The following is a 26,145-nucleotide window of genomic DNA, read 5'->3' as shown; positions in this document are numbered from 1 at the left end:
CACCCCGGGGTGCCCCCCCAGCCCGGATCGCCGCACCCAAGGCACCCAGCCCGCCCAGCCGCCTCCGCGGCCCTGCCCCGGGCTCGGCGCTGCTGCGGGCTGCGCCCTCGGCCGCCTGCCAGCCCCGCTGACCTCAGCCGGCTCGGCGGGACCGGGGCTGACGCCCAGCACCCCCGGGCACCCCCGGGGAGGACGGAGCCGCCCCGGGCTCCGAACCCGCGCCTCCCCCCGCAGAGCCCCCGGAGCAGCGGCGGGAGCGGGGTCGGGCCCGCAGCCGCTGACGGCCGGACCCGGGCGGCCGCGGCCGCTCCAGCCCCGACGGAGCCGGGCGGGGCCGCGCTCCCGCAGCGCCCGCTCGGGGCTCCGCAGCCCCCCCGCTCCCCGCTCCCGCACCGGCGAACCGGGGCACGGGCGGCGGCTACCGAGCCCGGCGGGAGCGACCTTCCCGTCCCCGCAGCCGCACCGCGCCCCGGCGGCGCCCGGTACCCGCCCCGGTGCTGCCCCGGTACCGGTACCCACCGCGATGCCCGCCCCGGTGCTGCCCCGGTACCGGTACCTGCCGCGGCTCCGGCCGGCGCCTCCCGGCAGCGCGGGGAGGTGGGGGGGAGGGGGGGGGGGCGGTGCCACCTCCTTAAAGGGGCCGCGGCCCCGACGGGGCGGCCCTGGCGGGGGGCGTTCCCGCCCCGCCCGGCCAGCGGCCCCTTCCCCGGCCCCGGCCCCGGCCCCGGCCCCATCGCCATCCCCATCCCCGCGGGCTGCTCGCCCCCCGGCACGCTGCGCAGGGCCCGGCTCGGTGCCTGGAGCCCCCGGCTCTGCCCCGGCTGCTCCCCCGGCCGGGCTCCCCCGCAGCCCTGCCTGGGAAGGCAGCTCCTCCCAAAGAGCACACACGGGCCAGCGCAAAGTCTACAGCCGCCCGCCCTGCTGGGGTGCCCGCCCGGGGTCCCCGGGTGCCCAGCGAGAGACCGAGACCCGGGCGGCGCGGCCCCGGCGCCCACCCCTCTCTGCCCGCAGCAGGGGATGGCCCCGCCGCAGGGCTCCAGCCTCTGCCCTCGGCCTTCGTGGGCAGACACGGCCCTGGCAGGGCCCCTCGCACTCTGCCCGCAGCAGCGCGGGCGATGGGAAAAACTTTTGGCTGCACCCCAGGGCTCCTCGCCACAGGACAGGGAGAGCCAGAGATTGCCAGCCCCGTGGGAGGAGATGGGACACGTACACGGGGAAAAACCCACGGGGACCCGGGGACACCAAAGGGCAGCGGGAACTCCCTCCCTGGGCAGGGCTTTTCTCTGCAACAGGGGTACACGCACAGCTGCGGAAGAGGTGGTTTCGCTTACACAGGGGTAAGAGGGCTTTAGGCTTGCAGGCAGAATTGCGGGCAGAGGGTGCAGGCAGAGGCTTTGCTCCCCGAGCCCCTCCGCACGCCGCCCCGGGACCCCGTGTTCCCAGGCAGGGCCCCCACGTTTGCACCAGTGTTTGCATTTTAACTGGACGCCAGCCAGAGAGGTGGGAAACATCCTTATTTCTGCAAAAAGGTGAGAAGAAACGGAGATGAACGGACATGTTTCCAGTACAAAAAAGTACTGTTTTCAGTAAAAAGTTTCCAGTATAAAAAAAGCAAGCTGGTAAATAGAAGCACAAAGCCTGCCCCTGACTTGTTGAAACAAAGCCCGGCAGGTATCCGAGGCTTATCCAGCCCTGTGGCTCTCTCCTGCGTGAAAATGGAGCTGAAAGTGCCACCACGTGTCCAAGATCTGGGCAGCGACAGGCAGAGCCGGGGCAGGACTCGGGGTGCTCTCAGCCCCAGCTCTCTCCATCCTCGGCTGGGATTTGGCTCCGGGAGGGATCTCCAGCGGGAGAGCGTCTGGGCACGGGGAGGCACCGCTGGGCACTGCTGCCACCTGGGAATGAGGGGACATAAAGTATATCCAGGCTGGCAGCAAGCAACGGTACCGTCTCCCCGCCACCCATGCTCCAATACCACCATTTCGTGGGAGCTGGAGCCACACCGGGGCCCGTGGCCGGCTAGACGGGCAGCGTCGGCCGGCACTCGAGGTCCAGCACGAGGTGATGCACGTGGGGCGCGTAGGACTTCACTGCCTCGACGTGCAGGATGCTGGCGCGCCACGGCCGCCCGTGCAGCTCCGCCAGCAGCCCCCGGATCCGCGCCGCTGTGGCTTCGGCCCACCTCTGCCATTCAGGTCTGATCCTGGCCCCCAGCGTCTCCTTCCCACCGTCCTCCGTTGGGTGCTGCACCTCTCCCTCAGAGCCAGCTCCCTCTGGAGACCCCCGCTCAGCCCGCAGGACCGGGGACCGTGGTGGGATCTGTGCGGGAAGAGTCTCCACGTTGTGGTGGATGTGGAGAACCCCACCCGTGGCCTTCTTCAGGACGCGGCAGGCCACCGGCCAGCCTTCCTCCGAGCTGGGAATCAGTCCCAGATTCACGCGGTCCGCTACGTCCCGCAGCTCCAGCTGGAAGGAGAGGGGAGGTGAGGGGGATGCCGCGCGGGGCTGGGGGCGCCGGGGCCGGTCGGCACCGCTCACCCGCCTGCTGTCCCCGTGGTGGACGCGGCAGCGGTCCTGCACGCCGTTCAGCGCCAGGTTCCTCCGCAGGGCCTCCACGGCGTGGCCGTTCCACTCGCAAGCGTGGGCGAAGGCGGCCGCCGCGTGAACCAGGTACGGCAGCGTGAAATAGCCGATGCCTGGGGGCAGGAGAGGTGGCAGCGGCTGAGGGCAGGGTCTGGGCACCAAGGGGGGTCCACACACCTCCCTGGAGGCAGGGCAGGATGCAGATTACCGCCCCGGCTCTCTGCATCTGCTTTGCTCCAGGTCAGAACAAGCCCAGATGCTGGAAAAATGGAAATTCATCCCCCCTCGCCTCTGGAAAAGCAAAATCTGTCTTGAAAAATGTTTACAGAGCTTATTTTACCTTCAGTCTTTGACCGTTAGCTTGACACCTGCCCTGCCCTGCTTCCACTCTGTGCAGAAGTGCCCAGACTACCATTTATTTTAATAAATCCAGAACAGTTTTGTGAGTGCCACATCCTTTCCGTGTGGCACAGGTTGGAAGCGCTAACTTCCCTAAGCACAAAGCAGCTGCTCTCTTGACATGCAAACACCTGATGCGATCTCCCCACTCATCTCACAGCACAGGACACTTTGTTTAGGTCATGAAAGCACATCAGTACAGGCTCAGGACATCTACGGGAGCCTTTCAGAAACAGTATCAAGGGCAAATCTTTTCCATGGATCCAAATGATTCCCATGACCAGCACTAGGTACAAAGCAGTGCTCTGCAGAGCCTGAGTGCAAGGTGGTCCTGAGTGTCCAAAGGCAACAGGGACACAGGAGGGACAGCAGTGCCAGGTCAGCTGAAGGCTCACAAGATGGGGCAGGAGCTCTAAGTCTGGGTATTTTTCCAGTGCAGGCTGGAAATGACGTTTCACATCCAGCTGGATGCCATCGGTACCTGCATCACTGCTCTCTGCCTGCCTGCCTCCGCAAGCCTGACCCGCCAAATCCCTCCGCTGTCCCCGTTACCTGCATAGAGATCCACCAGGACCTCCCCGGAGCAGGGCAGCGAGGCCACCCGCAGCTTCTCCGTGATGTTGCCCGGTGAGAACATGCACTTGGTCACATCAAACGTGTACCTGGGAGATATCGCCAGCCTGGTGAGGGCAGCGCCTTCCCTGCACTGGCCGCATCCTGCACCACGGCTCCTGCCTACCTGATCCCGTTGTCCACGTGCTCCACCCAGCCGTCCTGGCCCAGCAGCAGGGTGACACTGGGGGACCGCATCCCATCCGGCAACACCCGTCCTCGCCTGGCCAGCCGCCGGGCACCCAGAGCCGAGGCAACCGTCTCCCAGAGCACCGGACCTGCAATGCACCCGTCCTGGGAGCTTTGGGAAAGGCCAGGGCAGCTCCGTGGGCAGGATCTGGGCAGGCAGACCCTGCTCCCCCTTACCCAGCTTCTCCCACGGCGGAGCCCTGAAGCTGTCCTCACTCAGCAGGACCAGATCCCCGTGCCGCTGCCAGGCGCGGGGCATGTCGCGCTCCAGCTCCTCCGACCAGCTCTCGCCCAGCAGCTGCCGCAGCTCGTCCCGCAGCTTCTGGGCAGGCGTCTGCCGGCGGGCGGCCCTGGAGGGGACGGGGTCCTGTGGGAGGGATGTGGCACACGGGGCTGAGACCCCTCCACCCCGTGGCAGGACTCAGGGAGGGGGGTCTCTCCCAACCTGGATCCGGACCAGCCCACAAGGCATCTCCTGGGGCAGCCGCAGCTGGGAGAGCTTCTCCTCCAGCACAGGCAGGGCCACGCGGCCCCCTGGCACCTCCTGCAGCCGGTAGCGCCTATCCAGGAGCTGCTCCTTTTCCAAATGCTCCCTGCAAGGCCAAGGCACGGTCAGGCCCTCCCCAGCCCTGCAGCCCACCCCACCGCAGGGAAGGGACCCACCCCGGGTGTCATAGAATCGCTTAGGTTGGAGAAGACCTTTAAGATCATCCAGTCCAACCATTAGCCTAACACTACCAAGTCCACCACTAAACCAGTTAAGGGTAGAGTAGTAATTTCATGTTTCCTGGCTTGGTGGCTGGGTTATTTTTTAATGAAAGCGTCCCGGGTGTCCTGCCCACCAGCCCTGCCCGCACCCTGCCGCAGGGCTCCCGTTCCCCCTCGCAGGCTCACCTGAGGCGCTGGGCGAACTGCGGCTCCGTGGCCAGCGCAGGGATGGGGACGGGGACATCCCTCACCTCCATCCCCAGGATGGGGGGACGTCACCGTCCAGCGGGGACGCTGCCAGGCGGGCACAGGGTGTCAGGGTCCCAAGGAACAGGAGGGAGCTGGGGCAGGCGGGGGACCCTGGCACTGCCATGCCGGGGGCATCGGGGCGATGGCTGCGCCCCGGGGCAGGGGGCTGGCTGCCCTGGCGTGACCGGGGATGGGGTGACCGGGGAGGTGGGGTGCCCTGGGGGTGGTGTCCCAGGGGATGGGGTGCTCCACGGAATGGGGTGGACGGCGATGGGGTACCCCAGGGGATGGGGTGCCCCAGGACATGGGGTGGCCCAGGAAATGGGTGCCTGGAGATGGGGTGCCTAGGGGATGGGGTGCCCCAGGGGATGGGGTACACTGGGGGTGGAGTGTCCCAAGGGATGGGGTGCCCCGGAGGACTGGGAGGATGGGGTGCCTCGGGGCATGGGGTACTCTAGAGGTGGGGTACACTGGGGGGCGGGGGGGGTGTCCCAAGGGATGGGGTGCCCGGGGGATGGGGTGTGGGATACGCGGGGGATCGTGCCTCAGGGCCGGTGCCCGGGACTGCACCCCTGCGGCCGCGGAGCTGCCCCGGCAGCCGGCACCCCCTGGCTGGCTGTGCCGGGAAGGGCTTCCCAAGGACCCGGCACCCCCCTCCCGGCTGTCCCGGCCGCCCCGCTCCCCGCTCCCCGCTCCTACCGAGCACGGCGCGCAGACTGCAGGGGTCTGCGCCCGTGTTTCCCGCCGGAGCGCCTTCCCCGCAGCGCCGCCGCCATGTTTGTTGAGGGCGCGGGCGGAAGCGGAAGCGGGGGGACGGCGTGGGGCGAGGGACCGGAAGCGGCGGCGAGGCCCGGGCGGCGGGATGGCGGGGCTGTCGGTGCGGGATCCCGCCGTGGACCGCTCCCTGCGCTCCGTCTTCGGTGAGCGCCGCGGGGACAGCCGGGGCCGGGGCCGGGGCCGGGGCCGGGGCCGGGGGCCGGGGGCCGGGGGCCGGGGGCCGGGGGTCGGGCTCCGGGCTCCGGGCAGGCCGGCTGGCCGAGCCCTCCCCGCCGTTGGGGGCCGGTGTCCGCGCAGCCCTCGGCCTCCGCGCTGACCGGCGGCCGCCGTCTCTCTTCCACAGTGGGGAATATCCCGTACGAAGCCACAGAGGAGCAGCTGAAGGACATCTTCTCCGAGGTTGGGCCTGTGGTCAGTTTTAGGTGAGAGCGGCTGCCGGCCTCCCCCTCGCCGGTTCCCCGCGGGCAGACCTCGCCCCGCGGGTGCCGTGGGGCTGTGCAGGGCCGTGCTGCGCGGGGCCAGCCTTCCGGCGGGCAGCGGCGGAGCAGCGCGGAGCGGTGCTTCCCCGGGGGGGCTGTGAGGCTGTGCTCGGGGTGCGGGCGCTGGGGCCCTGTGCCGAGGCCGCCTTGTAATGGACTAGGCACAGGAGCGCAGTGCGGGCACCCTGTGCCAGGCTGGAGGCAGCTGCCCTGCTGTAGCGTGGAGCTGGGGTAGATGAGTCCTCAGGTCCTGATCAGGCTCAGTGCGGAGAGCTGGCAGTGCAGAGCACTCCCATCCCAGTGGCTCTGCAGGGGTGTTTTCCTGCTGTGGCACCAGGCTTCAGAGAGCTCTCAGTTAAGGGTTTAGGAGCTCCAGGAGCAGCCAGTCCAGCCCTGTGCCCCCAAGAGCTTCCTTCATAGGGTCACGGGAAGCACAGTGCTAGTGCTGGTGGCCTTCCTGGACACCAGAGCTCTGGGAACACCCATCGGCCTGGATCCAGGAGGTCTTTTGGCTCTGGCTTAGGGTCGACAATTGCATGCCTTGACCTGACCCCAGTGCCTTCACTCTGCTCCCCAGCACTCCTGTGTGGTGTAAGCCGATGGCCCCCTCCCCAGCACTGGGGAGCTGGACAGTGCACGCTGCTTGATGCCTGCGCTGCCCTCAGTGGTGGTGGTTCTCTCCTCCTCGCTGTGCAGGCTGGTGTATGACAGGGAGACGGGGAAGCCGAAGGGCTATGGCTTCTGTGAGTACCAAGACCAGGAGACGGCCCTCAGTGCCATGCGGAACCTGAACGGACGAGAGTTCAGCGGGAGGGCCCTGCGTGTTGACAACGCAGCCAGCGAGAAGAACAAGGAGGAGCTGAAGAGTGAGTCTGAATTTAGGGGTGGAGACTGCACTGGTGTCGGGCTGGGCCTGGCTTTTTCCATGTTACAAAGCGTGCCTCTTCTGCGAGGCTGGCGAGGTGGGGACCTCGTGGAGCTGACCTGCTCAAAGCGATGTAGCAAGTGGTTTTGCAGAGGGATGCATGGGCTCAGCTCTGTGTTTTCTCTCGCAGATGATCTCCCTGTTTTCACTGCCTCCCTTTCCCCATAATGGCACAGTGCTTCCCTTCTGACGCGCCCGTTAAAAACGGACGGTTCACGTTGCTGTACGAGGTCACAAACTCTGTTGCAGGCTTGGGCACAGGTGCGCCCATCATAGAGTCACCCTACGGGGACCCTGTCAACCCTGAAGATGCCCCCGAGTCCATCAGCCGGGCAGTAGCCAGCCTGCCGCCCGAGCAGATGTTTGAGCTGATGAAGCAGATGAAGGTGAGTGAAGCGGAGGGCTGCACTCTCTGCGTGAGCACAGCTTCTACCACCACTTGCCCGCGCCCTCGCAGCCCCTGTCGCGCCTTGCCAGAGCTCTGATCTTCGTGTGTCTTCTCAGCTGTGTGTCCAGAACAGCCCCCAGGAAGCCAGGAACATGCTGCTCCAGAACCCTCAGCTGGCTTACGCCCTGCTGCAGGCCCAGGTGGTCATGAGGATTGTCGACCCGGAGATTGCACTGGTTTGTCCCTTGTTGCCTTGTCCAGGGTCGGTAGGATATCGGTGGTGGCCTGTTGTGGAGGCAGAGTGGAAGAGAACTCCTTTCTCCTTCTTCTGCCCCTAGAAAATCCTGCATCGCCAGACCAGCGTTCCTCCTCTGATCCCAGGCAACCAGCAGCCAGTGCCAGGGCCGGGGCCTGGGCCAGGGCCAGGGCCTGGGCCAGGGCCAAATGCTCAGCTGAACTCGCAGAATACCCCCTCATCCCAGCCACAGCCCATAGTAAGAGCCTATGCAACGCAGCTGCCATGTGGGGGAAGAGATGGGCATTGCCAGCTCCAGCTCTCCCAGCTGGGACGCGCATGCCTGGGTGTCAGGGCTTCCCTGAGGTCCGGTTTCTCTCCTGGGTAGGGTGGGATGCACGTAAATGGCGCGCCTCCCCTGATGCAGCCGCCCATGCAGGGAGGAGTGCCAGCCCCAGGACAGATGGCAGCCCCTGTGCAGGGCCCGGGCCCTGGCCCCATGGCTCCCGGAGGTGAGTGCGTGGCTTTTGGCTAAACGGTGCCCTGGGCACATGGGTCCTGCAGGCAGCCCCCCTCTACCTTCCCCTTCACCAGAGGGCTTGGCCCTGTGAGAGCACATGTAGTCCCATACCATGTACCGTGGTTGTGGCTGCTGCCAGCAGCGGTTTGGAAAGTTGGCTTATCTCTGTGGGGAACCAACACTGAGAAAATAAACCTTTGGATGCTCCCGTGGGAGTGGGGAAGGCATTTGGGGCCGGAGGAATTTGTTGGTGGTGCAGGGACGGCTGGGGAGCGATCTGATCTCTGCCTGTTCCCTCTCAGGTGGGATGCAGCCACAGGTTGGGATGCCGGGCGGAGGGCCTGTCCCCTTGGAGCGCGGACAAGGTAAAACAGACCTGGGTTAGTGCTGTGCGTTATGTGAGCCTCGCTCCTGCAGGGGCCCAGGCCACGAGTGCTGAGCAGTGCTGTGCCAAGAGCCCCTGCCAGCTCCCTGCAGCCTTGCCGTCCCTGGATCCAGGGCAGCTCCCGCAGCGCTGGGCTGCGCCCAAGTTTGTTTGCTTAGGCGCAAGGCTGTGGTAGCAGCTCTCCTGTTTCCAGGGCCGCAGCCCACGCAGCCGGTTTGCTCCTGGCTTGTCCTGCACTGTGTTGTGCAGATGCGCCCTGGAAGCCAGGAGAGCTGCCAGTCCCTGCAGAGCCCTACCGAGCAGCACGCACCTGTGTTTTCCATCTCTCTGTGAGCCCGTGTCTGTCCCTGTGCTTGAGCAGGCAGGCAGAGCTTGCTCTTCTCTGGTCCCTGTCCTGCTCCTTTGCCTGCGTGCTGGGAAGCAGCTTGTGCTGCCGCCGCGTCTGCCCATGTCTCCCAGCGCTCCCCACGCCGCGCCCGGCAGAGGGAGCTGGGCCTTCGCTTTTGCTTGCAACAGTGAGCGCGAGGCTTGGCGGGGAATTTCCCAGTGAGTGATTGCTTGGCTCTCCCTCTGCAGGCACGGTCTGTACGGCCCAGCCCCGGAGCCAGGTTCCTTACGGTTCTTACGTTGCGTGGCTGCCCCGTCAAGTCGTGCGTCAGGGTTAGCACAACCAAGGCGTTCCTGTTCTCGTAGTAATAAGGCACGTAGCTGACACCCCTGTTGCCTTGACTTGTATTGTAGGCCTTGTTTCAGGAACGTGGCAAGCTTGTTCTGAGATCCGCCGGCCCTAGGTATCTTAGGAGAAGCTGACTCTCATTTTCTTTGGGGCGGGCACCATCTTCCTGAGAGCAGCCTGGCAGTTCTTGGCGCTTTTGCTGGTACCCAGAAGATTTTGGAGAGCAGACAGGAAGCTGGCACTGGGGAGTGCCGTGGAAAGCCGCGGGCAGGGGCAGAAGCAGAAGCTGACTGGCTGTGCATTGCAGTGCGCAGCGTGGCCCCGCAGAATGCCGATTCTCTCAACAGGATGTCCTCCTGCCCCGCGCGTTCACATGGTGGGCGAGGGAAGGGCCGTGCCAAGCTGACTGTCACGCGTGTGGTGGCAGAGGTGCTGTTAATAGAAGAGGTTGATAAAGCCAGACCTGCAGCAGGCAGCATCTTCTCCGTAGGTTTTCCAGGGGACTTCAGGGAGCGGAGGTGATGCTGCAGGCAGCGCTGTCCCCAAGGCTGAGTGCATGTGTGCATACACTATTTACGTGTCTGCTCTTCTCCCTCTTTTCCTGCTGCTTGCCCAGGGAACCTGCAGCTCTCGCCCGTGGGACCTGCCAGGCCTGCGTCTATCGAACGCGTTCAAGGTATCCCGGCACCCGCCAGCTCCCTCCTCCCATGGAGCTCGTTGTGGAGTGTGCAGAGAGCAGCTTTCACCCTGCCCTGCTCAGGGCCGGGGACTGGACTATCACTCCGTAGCCTGGCAGGGTTAGGAGGAGGCAGGATTTTCCTCTGGGGCCTCAGGAGAGAACAGGCTAGTGCTGCGCACAGAAAGCCACCAGCAGAAAAGGAGAGCCTGCTTGGAGACTGCCTTTCCTAGGATCCAGCCCCCTTTGACACCTCGTTACCAGGAGCCTTCCAGGTCTTGCTTTGCTCCTGGCCCCATGTCAGCAGGGTGTCGATGCCCATGCTCGTAGGGATCGCCACGGGGGCATCCACGCTTGGTGTGGCCGCCTGGTGCCGAAAGGAGCCTGAGGCAGAGCCAGAGAGGGAAAGAGAGGGATAAAATCAGCAGCCAGGGAGGGGGCTTCGGTGCACTCCGGCCTTGCGTGAGGGGCCGCTGCCCCGGCGGTCAGCACGGCTCACCCGCCTGCGCGCCGGGGAGCAGCGAGGCCACCCCGCACCCCAGGCCCGAGGGCGCTGGGGGACGGACTCAGCACGGCACTGGTCATGCAGATCCTCACGAGCTCTTGTGTGTCTCCCTGGCAGTGCCCATGCCAGACCCGAGGGCCCCTATGCAGCGTGGACCTCTACCTGCTAGTGGCCCGCCGCCCCGAGGCCTTTTGGGAGATGCCCCGAATGACCCTCGCGGAGGGACCCTGCTCTCAGTCACTGGAGAAGTGGAGCCCAGGTGAGGGGAGAGGGAAGGAGAGGAGCCCTTGGCGCTGTCCCCTGCCCAACAGTGACCTCTCACTGAGGACAGGGATGGCACCAGCCTTCCGGGAGTCACCACTGCCTGGTCGGAGGCCTGTGTGCTGTGACCGCGGGGGCCGGCCCGTTCCCCCGGGGACAGGGCATCCCCGGGGTGATGGCAGCAGCCCTGCAGCATGGGGCCGACAGCACCCGTCCCTGTGCCAGCCTCGCCCTCCTCCCCTGCGGCCGGCTTCGGGGGCAATCCCAGCGCTCTGCCCAGACCGTGCCAAGCCAGCGTCTGATTCACACTCTCTCGCTTTTTCTCCTCCTCCTGCTTTGCTCTCCTCGTCTCTCTGCGTCAGAGGTTACCTTGGGCCGCCCCACCAGGGAGCCCCTATGCACCATATGCCCGGTCATGACAGCCGTGGCCCCCCCCACGAGATGAGGGGGGGACCCATGGGAGAACCCCGACCACTGATGGGAGAGCCGCGGGGGCCCTTGATGGATGCTCGAGGTGAGAGAGGGGGCATGAAATAGTGGGTGGCGTAAAGCGTACAGACAAGAAGTCAGAGCGGAGCCCGCTGCCCCGACACGAGGTGTAGGAAGGGGGTTTGGGCAGCGAAACAACTCACCCCAGGGCAAGGAGGGACAGTCCCACGGGGCAAGGGACTTCCTCCAGGCGTGTCCCCTCTGCCACTAGCTCTGCACCTTCCTGGCGTTTGCTAGCCCCCAGGCAAAGGAGGCAGCGGGCTCGCTCCCACGTTCCCTGCGGCACTGCTTCCTTCAACAGCTCGTCTTGTCTTTCCCCTGTAGTCGGAAGAGATCCCCGAGGGCTGGAGCCACGAGGATTGGAGCCGCGAGGGCTGGAGCCCCGGGTGATGGAGGCGCGAGCCCTGGAGGCGCGAGGCCTGGAGCCGCGGGTCCTGGAGCCACGAGTGCTGGAAGCCAGGGCCATGGAGGCCAGGGTCATGGAGCCCCGGGGCCTGGAGCCTCGGGGGCCTGGTCCCAACCCGCGTGGCCCCATGCCTGGCGGGATACAGGGCCCTGGGCCGCTTAACATGGGAGCCAGTGGCCCGCAGGGGCCCCGCCAGGTACATGTAAAAGGCACGGTAGCCTCTCTTCATGCTCAGGCATCTTCAGGCTGGCTGTGGGGGGCATCCATCTGATCATCTGCTTTACATTCCTGTATTTGTATGGCTGAGTCCAGAGACCCCTTGGTCCTTACCCGCTCTCTTGTGCCCGCAGGTTCCTAATATGGCAGGGGCAGGCATGCAGGGAGGAGGCATTCCGGGGGCAGGGGTCCAAGGAGCTGGTCAGCCCGGAGGCTTTAGCCCTGGACAGAGCCAGGTCACCCCCCAGGATCACGAGAAGGTGAGAGGACAAAAGGGAAGGGTTGAGACACCCAGAGCGGCACTTCCTCCGTGCCTTACTGCGGCGGGGACAGCCCCTTCCTGGCTCCGGCAACCCGTGGCTGCTTTGGCAGGGCACGTCTCTGATTCCCCGCTCTCCCCACAGGCAGCCCTGATCATGCAGGTTCTGCAGCTGACGGCGGACCAGATCGCCATGCTGCCCCCGGAGCAGCGGCAGAGCATCCTTATTCTGAAGGAGCAAATCCAGAAATCCACGGGGGCACCCTGACAGGTGATGGCCTTAACCCAGCCTCGGCCTGCGCCTGCTCCCATTCAGTAAATCGGAGAGCTGCTCGGGATGGGGCTCCACCCAGCTTTTCCTCCCCGTGCTGGGGCTCACTCTGCTCCCCTTCCTTCTCGCAGGCCCGGCAGGCGCGTGGCGGAGATGCCGTCCGCCGGGACAGGGGCGATGCTCCGTGGCAGCTGCTTCCCATTGCTGTCTGAGCTGATGATGCATTTTGGGAGAGGTTTCTCCTCCCCCACTAACCTTTTCCCCTCCTATTCATCCTTTTTTCTGTGTGTATATTTTATGATGTTTGAAATAAAGTGGGAGGAGGGTTTGAGTAAAGCCATGTCTCCGGCTGCCTTGTTTGGTCTCATGGAGGCTGGAGTGGGACTGTTGGGTTCTGGGAACGGTCTGGCCTGGCTCCAGGCTAGTCCAAACCACTCGCCTTCCTCCCTTCTCCCCAGCACCGGGGCAAGATCTGCTCGTGGGATTTTACGTGCCGTGCTGTTCACAGGGGTGTAAGGGAAGGGCAGGACGGGGAGCTCAGCTTTCTGTCCCTGCCGACCAGGCAGGAAGGGCTGCATATCTGATTGCTGTATCGGTTACCACGCCAGCCTGCTCGGGGAGGGTGGTTTTCCCCCTCTTCTCTGCATACGCTTGAGCAGAATTTGTTGCCTTCGCATGCGCTGCACGCGCTGGTGTGTGCCTGGCGGGCGATGCAGGCTGGCTCCGGGTGGTGGCAGCGAGCCCCACGGAGGGAGCACCTTACCCTGCACCCCAGAGGGTTTGCTATGAACCAGCTGCTTCATTGCAGCCCTGCAAGGGGGCAAAGAGTGGGCTCCCTTCGCACCTGCGCAGACCGAGTCACCACAGAGGCTTTTATTGCAAAGGAAGGCACGTTTAATTTACCCTTTTACGCAAAGGCCTGGTTAAACGCGGAGGGGCTCGGCATGCCCCTCTCCCATCCCTGTCCCCATCCTGTGGTTCTGCCCAGCCCGCTGGGCGCTCCCCCTGCTCCCCACTGCTCCAGCAGCAGCATCGCAGCGTGTGCCTCTGGTTTCTCGACGGGGGGGCTGTGCGGAGCTGCGGGCCCACGCCCCCCATGGGGACCCCTCGTAGCCCAGGCTGAGAAGGCAGCAGTCTTTGAACCTAGAGTTTCTCATGGAGAAGGAGCACCTTGCCTGGTCTCGCCTGGATTCCGTGCACGCATTCTTCAGCGGGTGCTTATCCCTGGCCACGCCAACTCGCTCTGGGGTTGAGGCGAGACCGGCAGAGTCCCCTGTCCACTGGGGTCCCAGCCTGGCTGCCACTTAAAAGTTCTCCTTGTTGAAGTAGAATTTGACCTTCCTGGGGTCCAGACTGGAGTGCTGGTGGCAAGACTTCTGCAGGCTCTTTGCCAAGGACCCCGGCCCGCAGAGGAACACGCCGACCACCGACCTGCACACAGCATGGGGATGTTGGCGTTGGGCAGGTGGCTCAGGGAAAAGTGATTTAAGAGCTTTTTGGGGTCCCTGCAACCTGCGGGGGATGAGCGCGCCCCCTCCCAAAGCCAGCGCTGCCCAGCCTGGCACTGGGTGCCAGGGAGGAGGGGGTGCCTCCCAGCTCCGGTACCCTGAGCCCCCTGCCTGCCTCTCACCTGGGGTGGGCTGCAGCCACCGCCGCAAATTCGCTGTTCCACATGGGCCGCCCAAAGATGGTTTTGTGCCTGAGGCCCGTCACTGTGTCCGTAGCGGTGTCGAAGCGGAGCGCCACATTGTTGGCCTGGGCAGAGCAGGGACGGTGAGGACCCCGGCCACCACCCGTGAGCCCACCTCCAGTCCCTCGCCGCGGAGGAGCATCTATTGCCGATGCCCACCAAACACCGTCCCCAGCCTTCCTGCCCGCAAGCTGTTGACGTGCTTGCCCTGCCTCTCCTGCCCAACTTGGCCACCCCGTGTCCCGCCCCTTGCAGTCGTGCCTGCCCGTGGTCGACTCACAATGCTGGTGTCCCAGCCAGTGAGGAAGAGGCGGTAGGTGAGAAAGTCCGCCTTGCCCGACTCGGCCATCTTCTGCTCCAGCGAGGCAAGCAGGTCGTTGAACCAGGCAAAGGCTCCCGTGTCCCGGCAGAGCCAGTAGAAGTAGATCTGGGATGCAGGGGCAGAAGGGTTGCTCAAGGTGTTGCAGAGCAGGAGGGGTGGAGGGATGTCAAGGACCGGGAAGCCCAGCATGGAGAAACCCACGGCTGGTCCCATGGGACACCCCATACCTTCTTGGTCTTCAGGTTCTGGTCAGCCTGCTGGAACTTGTACCAGATGGACTTCAGGATGGAGGCGAAGGGGGTGACTCCGATGCCCGCTCCCACCAGCATGGCCACTTCATACTGGAACACATCTTCACTGGCCGTGCCGAAGGGGCCGTCCACCTCGATCCTGGCCAAAGGAGGGCCTGGGTAAGAGGTATGGCCTCCCAAATAGTCGGGATGGTCCGTTCGGGCGCTCCAGCCTACCTGGGCATCTCCAGCTTCTGCTGCTGGAAGGTGTCGATGAGACTCTCCGTCCAGTCGCCGGCCGCCCGGATGTGGATGGAGAAGAAGTCCTCCTCAGGCGCTGAGGTGAGGGTGAAGGGGTGCCACTCCAGCAGGGAGATGGCGGGGCAGTTGACAAAGATGTACTGCCCCACCTCCATGCGGAAGCCCTTCTTCTGCATCTGCAGCTCCAGCACACGGGCAGGGTGCATGACCACCTGCGGGGCAGGGACGGGGCTCAGCGCCCAGCCTGGCTCCTGTCCCTGGGCAAGGGGCTTCGGCAGCCGCCCCCGCCCGCCTCCCCGGCAAGGAGCTGCGGCACTGGTGGCTGCGAGGGAAGGAGCTGGCAGCAGGCAGAGGCTCCTGCACCACCCACCTTGGTGACAACCACCTTCTGCCGCGCACGCCAGATCCGGAGGATCCGCTCGAAGACGTAGAGGAGGACGGGGGCCAGAACCCACTTCCAGGACTGCCGGGATGGAGGAGAGCAAAGGGTTGGGGAGGGCCAGGGCTGGAGCATCCCAAGGGCAGGGGAAGGGCTTCTCCCCCTGCAGCCGTCCCACTGCTGCCCTACCTCAGCAGGGATGCTCCCGAACTCGGGGTCTTCGCAGCAGCCGTGGCTGCAGTCCTCGTCCTTGTGCGTGAGATAGCGGGCGCAGCGACGAGGGGGCACCTCCTCCATGCTCTCCTCCGTCTGCCCGCGCACCAGCCCGCTGCGGGGAGGCGAGGGGTGAGCCCAGGGGCCAGCTCCTGCCCCCGCAGCCAGGGCTGAGCCGCGCTGCGTGAGGCCAGCTGGGCTAGCCAGCCCTGGGAACGGGGAGCCCACGGACCCACTGGACCCTCTCCGGGGCTGCACCGCTCCCCTGGGGCAGGTAGGGCTGCCCCATGGGGGTCTGCGGCCGCTGCCCCTCACTGTCCTGCCTTTGGGGAGCGGCGAGGAGCCTTACGCAATGCCGTGGATGACGAGGCCAAGGAAGTAGATGATGAAGAGGTGGTGCGTGTACCAGAAGACCTCGAAGTAGTTCCTGCGGATGAACTCAGTGGAGGACGTGACCATGAGGATGAGCGCCAGTGTGATGATGACCCCCGTCAGCCCCGGGATGGTGGTGAAGGTCACGTACTCGACGGTCTGCAGGGGTGGCAGGATGGGTTAGGGGGGCAGGGGACGGGCGGTGGCGGGGGGGCTGGGTGCTGGGGCCAGCACTCACTGTCTGGTTGGAGTGGATGGGGTTCAGCCACTTGTTGCTGTCCTGCAGGTGCATCTTGGAGAGGACAGCGGGGAGGCTGCCGTCAGTGGCTTGTTGGCTGTCATTGTAGCGCTCCAGGTTGAAGAGGTGGGCGATGGTGTGCACGGCTGGGGAGGGGACAAGCAGTCACCCATCTGCCCACCTCCCTGTCCCCACCGTGCCCCAGCCTGGCGCGGGGTGATACCTGTGAGCAGGGCCAGCGCGTAGGCCACCAGCTTGTGGAAGGTGAGGTTGTGGTCCAGCTGCTTCCGCAGCGTCCGCCTGCAGCACTGCGGGGAGAGGCAGCGGTGTCAGGGTGGGGATGGGGATGGAGATGGAGATGGAGATGGGATGGGGATGGAGATGGAGATGGGGACAGGGACGGAGACGGAGACGGAGATGGAGATGGAGATGGGGATGGGGACGGGGATGGGGATGGGGACGGGGATGGAGATGGGGACGGGGATGGAGATGGAGACGGAGATGGGGATGGGGATGGAGATGGAGATGGAGATGGAGATGGAGATGGGGACGGGGATGGAGATGGAGACGGAGATGGGGACGGAGATGGAGATGGGGACGGGGACGGAGATAGAGATGGAGATGGAGATGGGGACGGAGATGGAGATGGGGACGGGGATGGGGATGGAGATGGGAGATGGGAGATGGAGATGGGAGATGGGAGATGGAGATGGAGATGGAGATGCAGATGGGGATGGAGATGGGGATGGAGATGGGAACGGGGACGGGGATGGAGATGGGGATGGAGATAGGGACGGGGATGGAGATGGAGATGGGGACGGGGACGGGGATGGAGATGGAGATGGGGACGGGGACGGAGATAGAGATGGAGATGGAGATGGGGACGGAGATGGAGATGGGGACGGGGATGGGGATGGAGATGGGAGATGGGAGATGGAGATGGGAGATGGAGATGGAGATGGAGATGGAGATGGAGATGGAGATGGAGATGGAGATGGAGATGGAGATGGAGATGGGGATGGAGATGGGAACGGGGACGGGGATGGAGATGGGGATGGAGATAGGGACGGGGATGGAGATGGAGATGGGGACGGGGACGGGGATGGAGATGGAGATGGGGACGGGGACGGAGATGGAGATGGAGATGGAGATGGGGACGGAGATGGAGATGGTGACGGGGACAGAGATGGAGATGGAGATGGAGATGGAGATGGAGATGGGGACGGGGATGGAGACGGGGATGGAGATGGAGACGGGGATGGAGATAGGGACGGGGATGGAGATGGAGATGGGGATGGAGATGGGGATGGGGATGGAGATGGGGACAGGGATGGAGATGGGGACAGGGATGGAGATGGGGACAGGGATGGAGATGGGGACAGCCACGCTGGCCGTGCCACCGCGGGGCACTCACCGAGCAGGTCCCGCGGAGGAAGGAGAGGAGGTTGCGGCAGACAGGCAGCAGGATCAGCATGCTGTTGAAGTTGAGGCACTTGGCCGATGCTCGTGCCCATGCCAAGGCGGACTGGGGAGAGGGGAGGGGGTGAGCGCTGCTGCCCCGTGCTGCAGACGGGGTACGTCGGCCCGCAGCCGCGCTGCCCACCACAGCTTTGCCCAGCGGGGTGCTGTGCCGGGACTGGGACATGATGGGGCCAAGAGATGCTGAGCTGGGATGGAGCGATGCTGAGCTGGATGCTGGGAGGGAGCGATGCTGGGCTGGACTGGGGACTGGGAGGGGGTGATGCTGGGCTGGGACAGGACACGGACCAAGTTGGGGACTGGCACAGAGGACTGCCAGGCTGGGGACTGAGATGGAGTGATGGTGGGCTGGAAGAGGACAGGACAAGGAAGGGGCATGGGGTGCTGCAGCCCCCCACCCCACTGCGGGAGGGCTCTGAGGGGCACACGTGCCCGGGCAGGCAGGGTGCCTCAGGGGAGCACCTTACCCCGAGGATGGCCCTGGTGTAGAAGTACCGGTCATCCCGATCGAAGAACAGAAAGTAGTACGTGAAGAGGAAGATGTTGATGCCCAGCCAGGCTGCCTGCGGGGGAAAGCCGTGGCCTCATGAGGGACCCCGGCCCGGGCCCCCCCTCAACCCACAGCACTCAGGTGTGGGTGCAGTCGGAGGGCATCAGGACAGAGTCCCCTCCTGCTTCCTTATGAGCTGCAGCAGCACGCATGGGGCTGGGACACGGGGCCAAAGGTGGGGAGAGGTGTGGGAGTCTTGCAAAACAACTGTCTTGTCACCCACGGCCCTGTGCATCACCCACGTACGAGGAAGGAGGAAAGGCAGGCGCAGGCAACGCCTGCACGGCACGAGGGCACATCCGGAGGGTGGTCGGGGCTGAGCAGGGCTGCATGGGGAAGACTCTGGGAGGAGGAAATTTTGCAGGGAGCTGGCTCACCCAGCCCCACCACGCTGCCAACCCCTGCCTAGCCCTGCTGCACCCCACACTGGCCCTTCTCACAGCCATCGATTTTTCGCAGAGCTCCCAAAACCACTCTGCCTTGCATTTGTGGGGTTTTTTTTAAAAAAAAGTCATTAAAAAAATGAAAATAACCCAACTTTCTGCAAACCCTTGTTTTCCCACACATATGCAGCTCCTCACGCAGCATCAAGCAGCTGATGCGGTGCCGGCCGGGCAAGACCTCTAACAGCAGCGATGCTGCAGCACGGCACGGGCAGATCGTCCCTTTGGTGTGGGCTCCTCGCCCCGGCGTGGGCTCTCACGGGAGCCTCCTGCCATCACATGGGGAGAAGGGGCACATGGCAGGCTCCCGGCCAAAGCAGCGGCATTTCTAAGTTTTGCAGCAGGACCCCCTCTTCCTTTTGAGTTGTGTTTTCCTTAAGACTTAAGTTTTCCAAACCCCATCCCTCCCGTGGCCGCCGGGCTTTGCAGGGTGGCTGAGCAGAGGGGATGCTTGTCCCTCCCTGCAGCCCAGCCCCAGGACAGCTCATCAGCCCCCAGCCCCTGCCCCCCATAACCCCCCACATCGCCCCAGCCCCTCCCGGCGGATGAGCCCCCCCAGCCCCACGCACTCACGAGGACGGTGGCCGAGAACCAGTGGTTGACCAGCCAGTTGCCCATGATGCGACGTTCCGTGCCCGCCTGCCCACACCCGCCGCTGCCTGCCGCTGCCTGCACACCGTTTTATGGAGGTGGCAGGCGGTGCGGCAGCCCCGGCTGTGGGAACGGCTCTGTGGGGACTTTCCCAAGAAGCCTTTGAGGAAATGCCGGGCGGTTTCAAAGGCCACCTTCCAGGAAGGCAGGGCTGATCCCATCGGCTGGCCAAAACCAGCCCCCTGTGCCGCTGGGCACAGCCCCCCGCCGAGGGGTTCCCCCGCGGCCCCACGGCCAGGCGCTGCAGGACATTGGGCTGCTCCTCTTGGTTTTTTGCAATATTTGGGGGCAAAAATGGAATTTTTTAAGGTAGGAATTTCCTGGTGGGAGGAAGTTGTGGAGGGGCCATCCTGTGCCAGCTCAGCAGATGTGTCCCCACCCCAGCCTCCCTGGCATCCCCCGCCAGCCTCTGCTGCCCCTGTTTGATAAAAAAACTGCCAAGGGAGGAGAAGCATCCCCGGGGGCATGGCACTGCGCCGGTGCCAGGATCCAGCCCGGAGATCCACCCCAGGGAGGGTGAATTAAGACTGAGCGCCCAGCAGATGAGCACCAGCGGTGCACAGGCACTCCGGGGTGCTCAGCACCCTCCGCCTGGCACCCAGCACCCTCCAAACCGAGCTGACCCCACAAATGGTTTCTGGGGGGGAGCAGGGGCAGGGGGAAGGTCACGCTCCTGGTTTGGGGTGAGGACCCCTGGGTCCCATCAGCATCACCACCGCTGCGCCAGCCGCCCTTCCTCCTCTGCTGCAGGCTCCCGAGCTCCGCGGGGCCTGGCGCTGCGGCTCCCACTGCTCCTGCTGGGAGCAGCAGCGGGTGCCGGGGCCTCCTGCCTGGAGGAACAGGTTGGGCAGGATCGCTCCTGGCTGGCGCGCTGGGCTGCTCCTGGCCCTCGCGCTGGGCTGCTCCTGGCCCGCAGCCAGGGCCGTGCCGGCGGAGGCGCAGGACGAGGCCGGCCCCCCCCCCCCCGTCCCGCCATGCTCCTGCATCTTATCGCTCCCCGCATCGCCGCTTCCTGCTGGCGCAGCCCTGGCTCGGCACCCACGAGCGCGAGGGCTCCGCGGGCCGCGGGTGCGCGCACCCCTGCCAGCCCAGGCGGGACGGTCCCCACCCTCCGCCTGAGTCACCGGCCGCCCGCCAGCACCCAGACACGCAGCCACAGCAAAGTTTCTTTACTGCTCAAAACAGTCTCATCGGCACCCGTGGGCCCGAGGTCGCCGTATGTACCGCAGCGGGTGGTCGAGGGTGTCGGGGCACCCCAGGGGCTGCGCACCGCACAGCAGCCGGCTTGCAGCGGCAGGCGGTTCGGGCACCCTGTAAGTCCTTCGTGTCTGTGCGCGTGGTCCTGGGCAGGTGGGCACGCTCCTGTCCCCCTGCCACCATGGGGACACACTGGCACCCGCTGCCACTGCAGGGCCAGGGAGCGCCTGCCTCCGGCACGGCTTGTGCCGTGAGCCCACTCCGGCTGCCGGCGCAGCCCGGCGCGGCCCGTCCCCGTGTCTGTAGCCGGCTGGAGGAGCCGGATGCTGGCCGTGCCTCAGACGATGCTGTGCCTCACGCCGGGCTCATGGGGTGCCTGGAGGTGCAGAGGGGTCCCCGGTGGGTGCCGGCGGCAGCAGACGCAGTGCAGGAAGTCGGCGACGTTGTGCCGGAAGAGCTGGCGGCAGGGGTGCAGGTACTGGAAGAAGAGGAGCATGAAGTAGATGCCCAGGCAGTAGCCGAGGAGCAGCTGCACCACCAGCAGCGGGGTGCAGATGTTCTCGTAGACGTCCGTCTTGAAGAAGTACCAGAGGATGACGAGGGCCGTGTTTTCCGCCAGCCGGGCCACGTAGTACATGGCCAGCTGGGCCCAGTTCTGCGACTTGTCAATGAGGTCCCGGTCGGCCAGCTTGAGCTGCACGGCCGACCAGCAGAACACGTTGATGCTGGCGTAGAGGAGGGTGAAGGCACAGAGCACCACCACCGTGCCCACCCGGCTGAAGTTCTTCTCGACGTTGTCGGGCAGGCGGGTGCCGCTCCGCCAGAACTGCACCCAGGGCAAGAAGAAGACCACCAGCAGGTTGGCCAGGGCAATGGGGATGATCCAGAGTTTGAAGACGGTGCTGAAGAGCACGAGGACGGCCACGCGAGTGGAGATCTCCAGGCTGCGCCACAGCACAATGCAGAGGAAGGCCAGCGGCCGCAGCTGGACCTTGTAGTCATCGTACTTGACCTGGATGGCCAGGATGTTGCAGACCAGTGCCCCGTAGGTGACCGACACCAGGCAGATGCCCATGAGGACGGCTGCAGAGGGAGAGGCAGGGGAGTCAGGCAGTGCTGGGGACCGGGCCGTGTGCCCAGCCTCTCTGCTGCCCCAGGTGCAAAGCATGGGGTGCCAACCCCGGGGGTGAAGCATGGGGTGCCAACCCCAGGTGCAAAGTGCGGGGTGCCAAGCACTGGGACTTGTAGCAGGAGGCTCAGTGTGAGCAGCTCGTGGCTGGTGGTGACAGTCCCCGCGATGGGGTGGCTGTGGGGGAGCACTGCAGGCAGCAGGAGGCTCTGCTCCCAGATTTTTGTCCCTACACCAATAAACCAGAAGCCTTTGCCAGACTGGGGCTGTTCCTGTGCTTGAACCAGGCACCAACCCCCCGCCCTGTGCAAGAAATTCTGCTCAAGGGGGAGCGGGGCACGGTCTGTGTTCCAGGCGTCCCCCTGCCCTCACCCGGGCCAAGAGCTGCAGCACCGTAGCCGACCATTCCCCCCGGGAGCATCTCGAGAGCCACCCTTGTCTGGGGGCTGCAAAGCCAAGGTCATTTGTAGGGAACACCAGCAGCTGCTCGCATTCAGCGCAGCCAGGAAAACCACGACAGAGAAAAAGGGAAGCGCGTGGCTGGTCGCGGTCGTGCCGTGCCGGCGGTGGCAGCTGCAAGCTGTGGGGCTGAGCTGAGACACCCGAGCTGCGAGGGAATCGCCCAAAACGTGTCAACCGGGATTTGCTTCCCGCTTCTGCTGCTGGAGGAGCGCTCGTCTTCCTGCCTCTGCTGTTCCTACTCCCCCAAAACGCCCTTGCAGGGGGCCATGGCCAAGGAGGGGGTTTCTGTGGGGCATCTCCCATGTTCCCCTTCCCATGCACCTGCCGTGGGCACGGAGGGCAAGGCTGGACTCCCAGAACAGCCGGGAGAGGGTTGGCGAGGGCGGCTCCTTCACCGGGCGCTACAATGGGAAAGGTGCAAGAGCACCCCTGCGTGCGTGGCTCGGTAGCACGCTGAAGTGGGAGTTAAAAGCTTGCTCCGGCACATCCAGCCCCCAGGCACATAAACAGCCCGGGAGCAGGCAAGGGAGCTTGGGAGTGGGAGCGCTGGGCTGGGAGCTCCGGCTGTTGGGAAAGGCACAGAAATAGATCCAACGGAGGGAGCACGGGGAAGCCAGAGGCCGTAGCTAGCCTGAAAAACCCCGTAACTAAGGCAGATTGGGGCAGCCCGGGGCAGGGGCACGGCATCTCTACGGGACAGGGCACTGGGGGTGGCACGGCTCCGTAGGGCAGATGTCCGCAAGCACCGGAGCTGGGAGCAGAGCTGGCGCCTCGGTCACGGCCAGCTCTTCCCGCTCTCCCCATCCTCACTTCAGGCTGGAAAGCAGAGCGCTGAGTGTGGGGAAAGCAAGCCGGGGGACAGACACGTGCCCAACCTCTGTGGGTTGCGCTCCACATTTAGGGGAGTCCAGCGGCAGCTGTGCCCCCAGCAACCCCCCCCAGAGCTCCGTTCGGATGCCACACCGGCACAGGCGGCTACGGAGCTGCCACCGTGCCCTGCTGCGGTCCTGCCTGCACGACGCCGGGGGGCCCACGTGCCAGGCACCCTTACCTCGGGCGGCGGGGACGTACTTCTCCAGGACGCTGATGTAGAGCTGGAGGGTGAGCTGCGGGGTGGAGCCCAGGAAGGCCTGGATGACCGCCATGCGCTTGAAGGCGTTGCGGTGCGTGGCCAGCCGGCGCATGGAGTGGCCCACCTCCTGCTCCATCTCCACCTCGTAGCCTTTCCGCAGCCGCCGCTTGCGGGTGATGGTGACGTAGGGCTCCTCTTCCTTCCCCGACCAGCAGTACACCACCAAGGCTTCCACGCACCTGCGGGGACGTGGCAGCCGTCACCCCGCCAGCCTCCCCGCCGCCCCACGGCCCCGCTCCCCGCACCTCCAGCCCCGCCTCGTCCGGTGCCGGCCGGACCCCGCTCCTGCCAGGTGCGGCCCAACTGATTTGGGCAACTGTTCAGCAGTGCTGGGGGCAGCCCCTGGCCCTGGGATATCAGGACAAGGGCGGGATCCTGGGATGTCAGCGTGAGGGCAGGGTCACACCAGGACCACGGGGATGCCCGGCGGCTGCTCCTCCGCTCCGGGTGAAGCGTGTGGGGCAGGGGGGCAACAACTGCCCAAGCGAGGGGTGCAACAACCGCTGCAAGAGGCGCAGCATCCAGGGTATGGAAACTTTAGCTCTGCTGGGAGCTAGAGCTACAGGAAGGGATTAATCACCCTCGGGCTCCGTTTTCCCCACTGGCACAAAAAGCATCTCTTCCTCTAAGCAGAGGCAACAGAAACTTTCTGATACTGTCTTTGATCTCTCCGCTTGAGCAGAAGTCGTCTATGCTTCCTTCTTGGTGGGGATGGCAGGAAGGGGAGCGCAGGATGAAGCCGGGTGTGCCACGAGCAGATAAGACAACGCTTCCGTGGCCCCCTCCCCGCGGGGTACGCTAAGGGGGCCACGAGCAGATAAGACAACGCTTCCGTGGCCCCCTCCCCGCGGGGCACGCTAAGGGGCAGGCAGGGGAGGCGGGTTTCACCCACGCTGCTCCCCGCTGCAAGGCCAGCGGGCAGCGGGACCCCCAGCCCCTCCGCACACCGCCGTGCAGGTGGGTGTGCGTGGGCCAGAGGCGATCAGCAGAGGACGATCCAGCCGACGGGCTTGGCTGCCACCCGGGGACAAGCTGGCTCTGGGACCAACAGGAGGTCATTATTTATGAGCCCTCATTAGGACAGCAGAAGTTGCTCTGTTTCAGACCCAAATGGAATGAGGTTTTTGGATAAATTCTCTTGCCAGATCAGGCCAGCGTTCGTGGCTCATTGCAGACTCTAACGGGAAATGGTTTCATCCAAAAGGCCCGGCTTCACGGGCAGTCCCAGCCGGCTCCCAGTGCCCTGCCAGAGCTTCTCAACAGGCTGGGCTCCATCTCCGGACAAGGAGCTGGACCGAAAGACCGAAGCAGCCCCCCCCGAGCGGCTCTGGCTGGCACTTGCAAGCAGCCAAGCGCCATCGTAACCATCTCAGGCAGCTGTGGTCGGTGCGGTGAGAGCTGCGGCACCACTGTGGGCCCGCGCGGGCTGAGGTGGGCCCACAGCCCCTCCGAGGGCTGGTGGTGCCGAGGCGAGGCTCCCCAAGCCGCCTCTGAAGACGAACCACGGTGATGAGGACGCCCCCGGCACCTTGCTTGTTTCCGGCGACAGAGGAAGTGCGGCGCAGGCCGCAGGGTTTTTGCAGTTCTGTGGGTATGGCACGCCCCGCAGCGTGGCTGCCGGCGTGCCCATGGGGAAGGAGCCCCATGGAGATGGCGGCTGTGCCATGCCGCTCGCTGCACCCCCTGTGCGCTCTTGCCGAGCGGGACGGCCCGGGTGGTGATGGCAGCCTGGGGAGGCACCGCAGCATTCCCGAGGAGTGAGAGATCAGCACCTCTCCAGCTTGTGCAACACCTACCCCTTCGCCCTCCTCTCCCCGGCAGGGTCCGGCTGCCCCCCAGCTCCCATGCCAGCCCCACTCCTGCGCCCAGCTCCTCTCCTCCATGTCCCATAACCCCTCCTTGTCCCAGGCCCGGGGAGCGGAACCCCTGTTCCCAGTCACCCTCAGGCACCCCAGCCGGGACGTGGGCATGCGCTCGCAGCCTAAGCAAGACGATGGCAAAGCCCGAAGGCGGAGGGAAACGCTGACTGCGGAAAGCGACCGTGCGAGGAACCTTTGCAGCAGCTGAGGTGCAACAGGCTGGCAGAGCCCAGTGCTGCCCGGAGCGGGGGCGCAGCAGCAGGAGCGCAAGCAGCACCCCCCGGCAGCACCGCCGGGGAGGGGCGGCCGGACAGCAGGCCCCGGGAACAGCGGCGTCCCCGGGGAGGACGGGGACCGGGAGCCTGCAGGAGCAGCTCTGGGCACGCCGGGGTTCGCCGCACGGACAGATTTCTGCCGACAGCCAGCGCCCGGCCCCGCCCGGCCCCCGCTCCCTGCTCTCACCCGGGGCCCGCCGGGGGTGCAACCGGGGGTGCAACCGGGGGTGCAACCGGGGGTGCCCGCCCCCCCCGCGGCGCTCACCTGATGATGGGCCCGAGCTGGAGCAGGTGCATGAGCAGGACGAGGGGGCGGTCGCGGCTGAGGTCGCGGTGCACGAAGATGAGGGTGAGCTGCACCAGGACGGAGGGCCAGAGCACGAAGAAGACGGTGAGCGCCAGCCAGAAGCGGTCGTCGGAGTGGCCGTAGGAGAAGCAGAGGACGGCGGCGGCCGCCCCCTCCCCGCAGAAGAGCGCCGTCGAGAAGACGATGCCCAGCGGCAGCTTCGCCCGCGACGGGGCGGCGGGCGGGCAGCCCCCGCTCGGGCCGTCCATCCCGGCCCCGGCCCGGCCCGGCCCGGCCCGGCGGCTCAGCCCCGCCGCGGCGCCATCCCGGGCTGCAGCGGAGAGAAGAGCCGCGCTGCGGGCGGGGCGGGGCGGGGCGGGGCGGGGCGGAGCGGTGCCCCGACGGGCAGCCCTGGCCCGGCCCCGCCGCGCCGAGCCCAACCGAGCCGCGCCGAGCCCAACCGAGCCCAACCGAGCCGCGCCGAGCCCAACCGAGCCGCGCCGAGCCCAACCGAGCCCAACCGAGCCGCGCCGAACCGAGCCGAGCCGCGCCGAGCCCAACCGAGCCCAACCGAGCCGCGCCGAGCCCAACCGAGCCCAACCGAGCCGCGCCGAGCCCAACCGAGCCGCGCCGAGCCCAACCGAGCCCAACCGAGCCGCGCCGAGCCCAACCGAGCCCAACCGAGCCGCGCCGAACCGAGCCGAGCGCGCCCCGGCGGGGCGGGGCCGTCCCGCTCCGCGCCCGCCCCGACCGGTAGAGGGGGCGGGAC

General features: G+C 65.7%; 4 protein-coding genes across 8 annotated transcripts; 1 reads left to right on the top strand and 3 right to left on the bottom strand.

Annotated features, from left to right (window-relative positions):
• Positions 1-2,019: 2,019 nt before the first annotated feature.
• On the bottom strand, positions 2,020-4,748 carry TYW2 (tRNA wybutosine-synthesizing protein 2). Its single transcript, XM_075720762.1, has 5 exons — positions 4,678-4,748; positions 4,229-4,376; positions 3,535-4,150; positions 2,539-2,696; positions 2,020-2,466 (listed from the first exon to the last, which is right to left on the bottom strand). The coding sequence occupies exons 1-5, from the start codon at positions 4,746-4,748 to the stop codon at positions 2,020-2,022; spliced, it is 1,440 nt and encodes a 479-aa protein (XP_075576877.1).
• An 854-nt stretch (positions 4,749-5,602) lies between these two features.
• CSTF2 (cleavage stimulation factor subunit 2) lies at positions 5,603-12,517 on the top strand. Of its 2 annotated transcripts, XM_075720475.1 has the most exons (15): positions 5,603-5,660; positions 5,861-5,939; positions 6,693-6,862; positions 7,171-7,307; positions 7,426-7,545; positions 7,648-7,803; positions 7,933-8,056; positions 8,367-8,429; positions 9,742-9,801; positions 10,424-10,565; positions 10,930-11,081; positions 11,381-11,658; positions 11,813-11,938; positions 12,083-12,208; positions 12,340-12,517. In XM_075720475.1, the coding sequence occupies exons 1-14, from the start codon at positions 5,603-5,605 to the stop codon at positions 12,203-12,205; spliced, it is 1,788 nt and encodes a 595-aa protein (XP_075576590.1). In that variant the 3' UTR covers positions 12,206-12,208; positions 12,340-12,517. The 2 variants fall into 2 exon arrangements, with proteins under 2 accessions (XP_075576590.1, XP_075576591.1); XM_075720476.1 differs by lacking the exons at positions 9,742-9,801; positions 10,424-10,565; positions 10,930-11,081.
• A 995-nt stretch (positions 12,518-13,512) lies between these two features.
• Positions 13,513-19,003, bottom strand: NOX1 (NADPH oxidase 1). Of its 4 annotated transcripts, none has more exons than XM_075720632.1 (13): positions 18,955-19,003; positions 17,860-17,951; positions 17,328-17,438; positions 16,137-16,221; positions 15,914-16,059; positions 15,653-15,834; positions 15,280-15,418; positions 15,082-15,174; positions 14,688-14,923; positions 14,448-14,610; positions 14,179-14,325; positions 13,839-13,963; positions 13,513-13,639 (listed from the first exon to the last, which is right to left on the bottom strand). In XM_075720632.1, the coding sequence occupies exons 1-13, from the start codon at positions 19,001-19,003 to the stop codon at positions 13,513-13,515; spliced, it is 1,695 nt and encodes a 564-aa protein (XP_075576747.1). The 4 variants fall into 4 exon arrangements, with proteins under 4 accessions (XP_075576747.1, XP_075576746.1, XP_075576749.1 ...); XM_075720631.1 differs by having other exon boundaries at positions 17,860-17,955; positions 18,959-19,003; XM_075720634.1 differs by lacking the exon at positions 14,179-14,325.
• A 1,567-nt stretch (positions 19,004-20,570) lies between these two features.
• Positions 20,571-25,762, bottom strand: XKRX (XK related X-linked). Its single transcript, XM_075720739.1, has 3 exons — positions 25,356-25,762; positions 22,876-23,135; positions 20,571-21,316 (listed from the first exon to the last, which is right to left on the bottom strand). Exons 1-3 carry the CDS (start codon positions 25,643-25,645, stop codon positions 20,571-20,573), a joined length of 1,296 nt encoding a protein of 431 aa, XP_075576854.1. The 5' UTR covers positions 25,646-25,762.
• Between the last annotated feature and the right edge of the window lie 383 nt (positions 25,763-26,145).

This window comes from Pelecanus crispus, chromosome 13, assembly GCF_030463565.1.
Source record: "Pelecanus crispus isolate bPelCri1 chromosome 13, bPelCri1.pri, whole genome shotgun sequence".
Taxonomy (NCBI): Eukaryota; Metazoa; Chordata; class Aves; order Pelecaniformes; family Pelecanidae; genus Pelecanus; species Pelecanus crispus.
This window is presented reverse-complemented; position numbering and strand designations above follow the sequence as displayed.

Bases quoted from the DNA above. Each gene is read 5' to 3' on its own strand.
- CSTF2 (XM_075720475.1), top strand. From the start codon at position 5,603: ATGGCGGGGCTGTCGGTGCGGGATCCCGCCGTGGACCGCTCCCTGCGC. The intron at 5,940-6,692 runs GTGAGAGCGGCT...CTCGCTGTGCAG, and splicing joins GGGCCTGTGGTCAGTTTTAG to GCTGGTGTATGACAGGGAGA. The intron at 6,863-7,170 runs GTGAGTCTGAAT...ACTCTGTTGCAG, and splicing joins GAACAAGGAGGAGCTGAAGA to GCTTGGGCACAGGTGCGCCC.
- XKRX (XM_075720739.1), bottom strand. From the start codon at position 25,645: ATGGACGGCCCGAGCGGGGGCTGCCCGCCCGCCGCCCCGTCGCGGGCG. The intron at 23,136-25,355 runs GTGAGCGCCGCG...ACGTCCCCGCAG, and splicing joins CAGCTCGGGCCCATCATCAG to GTGCGTGGAAGCCTTGGTGG. The intron at 21,317-22,875 runs GTAAGGGTGCCT...CTCCCTCTGCAG, and splicing joins GTACGTCCCCGCCGCCCGAG to CCGTCCTCATGGGCATCTGC.
- TYW2 (XM_075720762.1), bottom strand. From the start codon at position 4,748: ATGGAGGTGAGGGATGTCCCCGTCCCCATCCCTGCGCTGGCCACGGAG. The intron at 4,377-4,677 runs GTGAGCCTGCGA...TTGGCCTTGCAG, and splicing joins CAGTTCGCCCAGCGCCTCAG to GGAGCATTTGGAAAAGGAGC. The intron at 2,697-3,534 runs GTAACGGGGACA...TCCTGCCCCCAG, and splicing joins CCTGGTGGATCTCTATGCAG to GCATCGGCTATTTCACGCTG.
- NOX1 (XM_075720632.1), bottom strand. From the start codon at position 19,003: ATGGGCAACTGGCTGGTCAACCACTGGTTCTCGGCCACCGTCCTCGTG. The intron at 16,222-17,327 runs GTGAGTGCCCCG...CTCTCCCCGCAG, and splicing joins TCCTCCGCGGGACCTGCTCG to TGCTGCAGGCGGACGCTGCG. The intron at 16,060-16,136 runs GTATCACCCCGC...TCCCCTCCCCAG, and splicing joins CGCGCTGGCCCTGCTCACAG to CCGTGCACACCATCGCCCAC.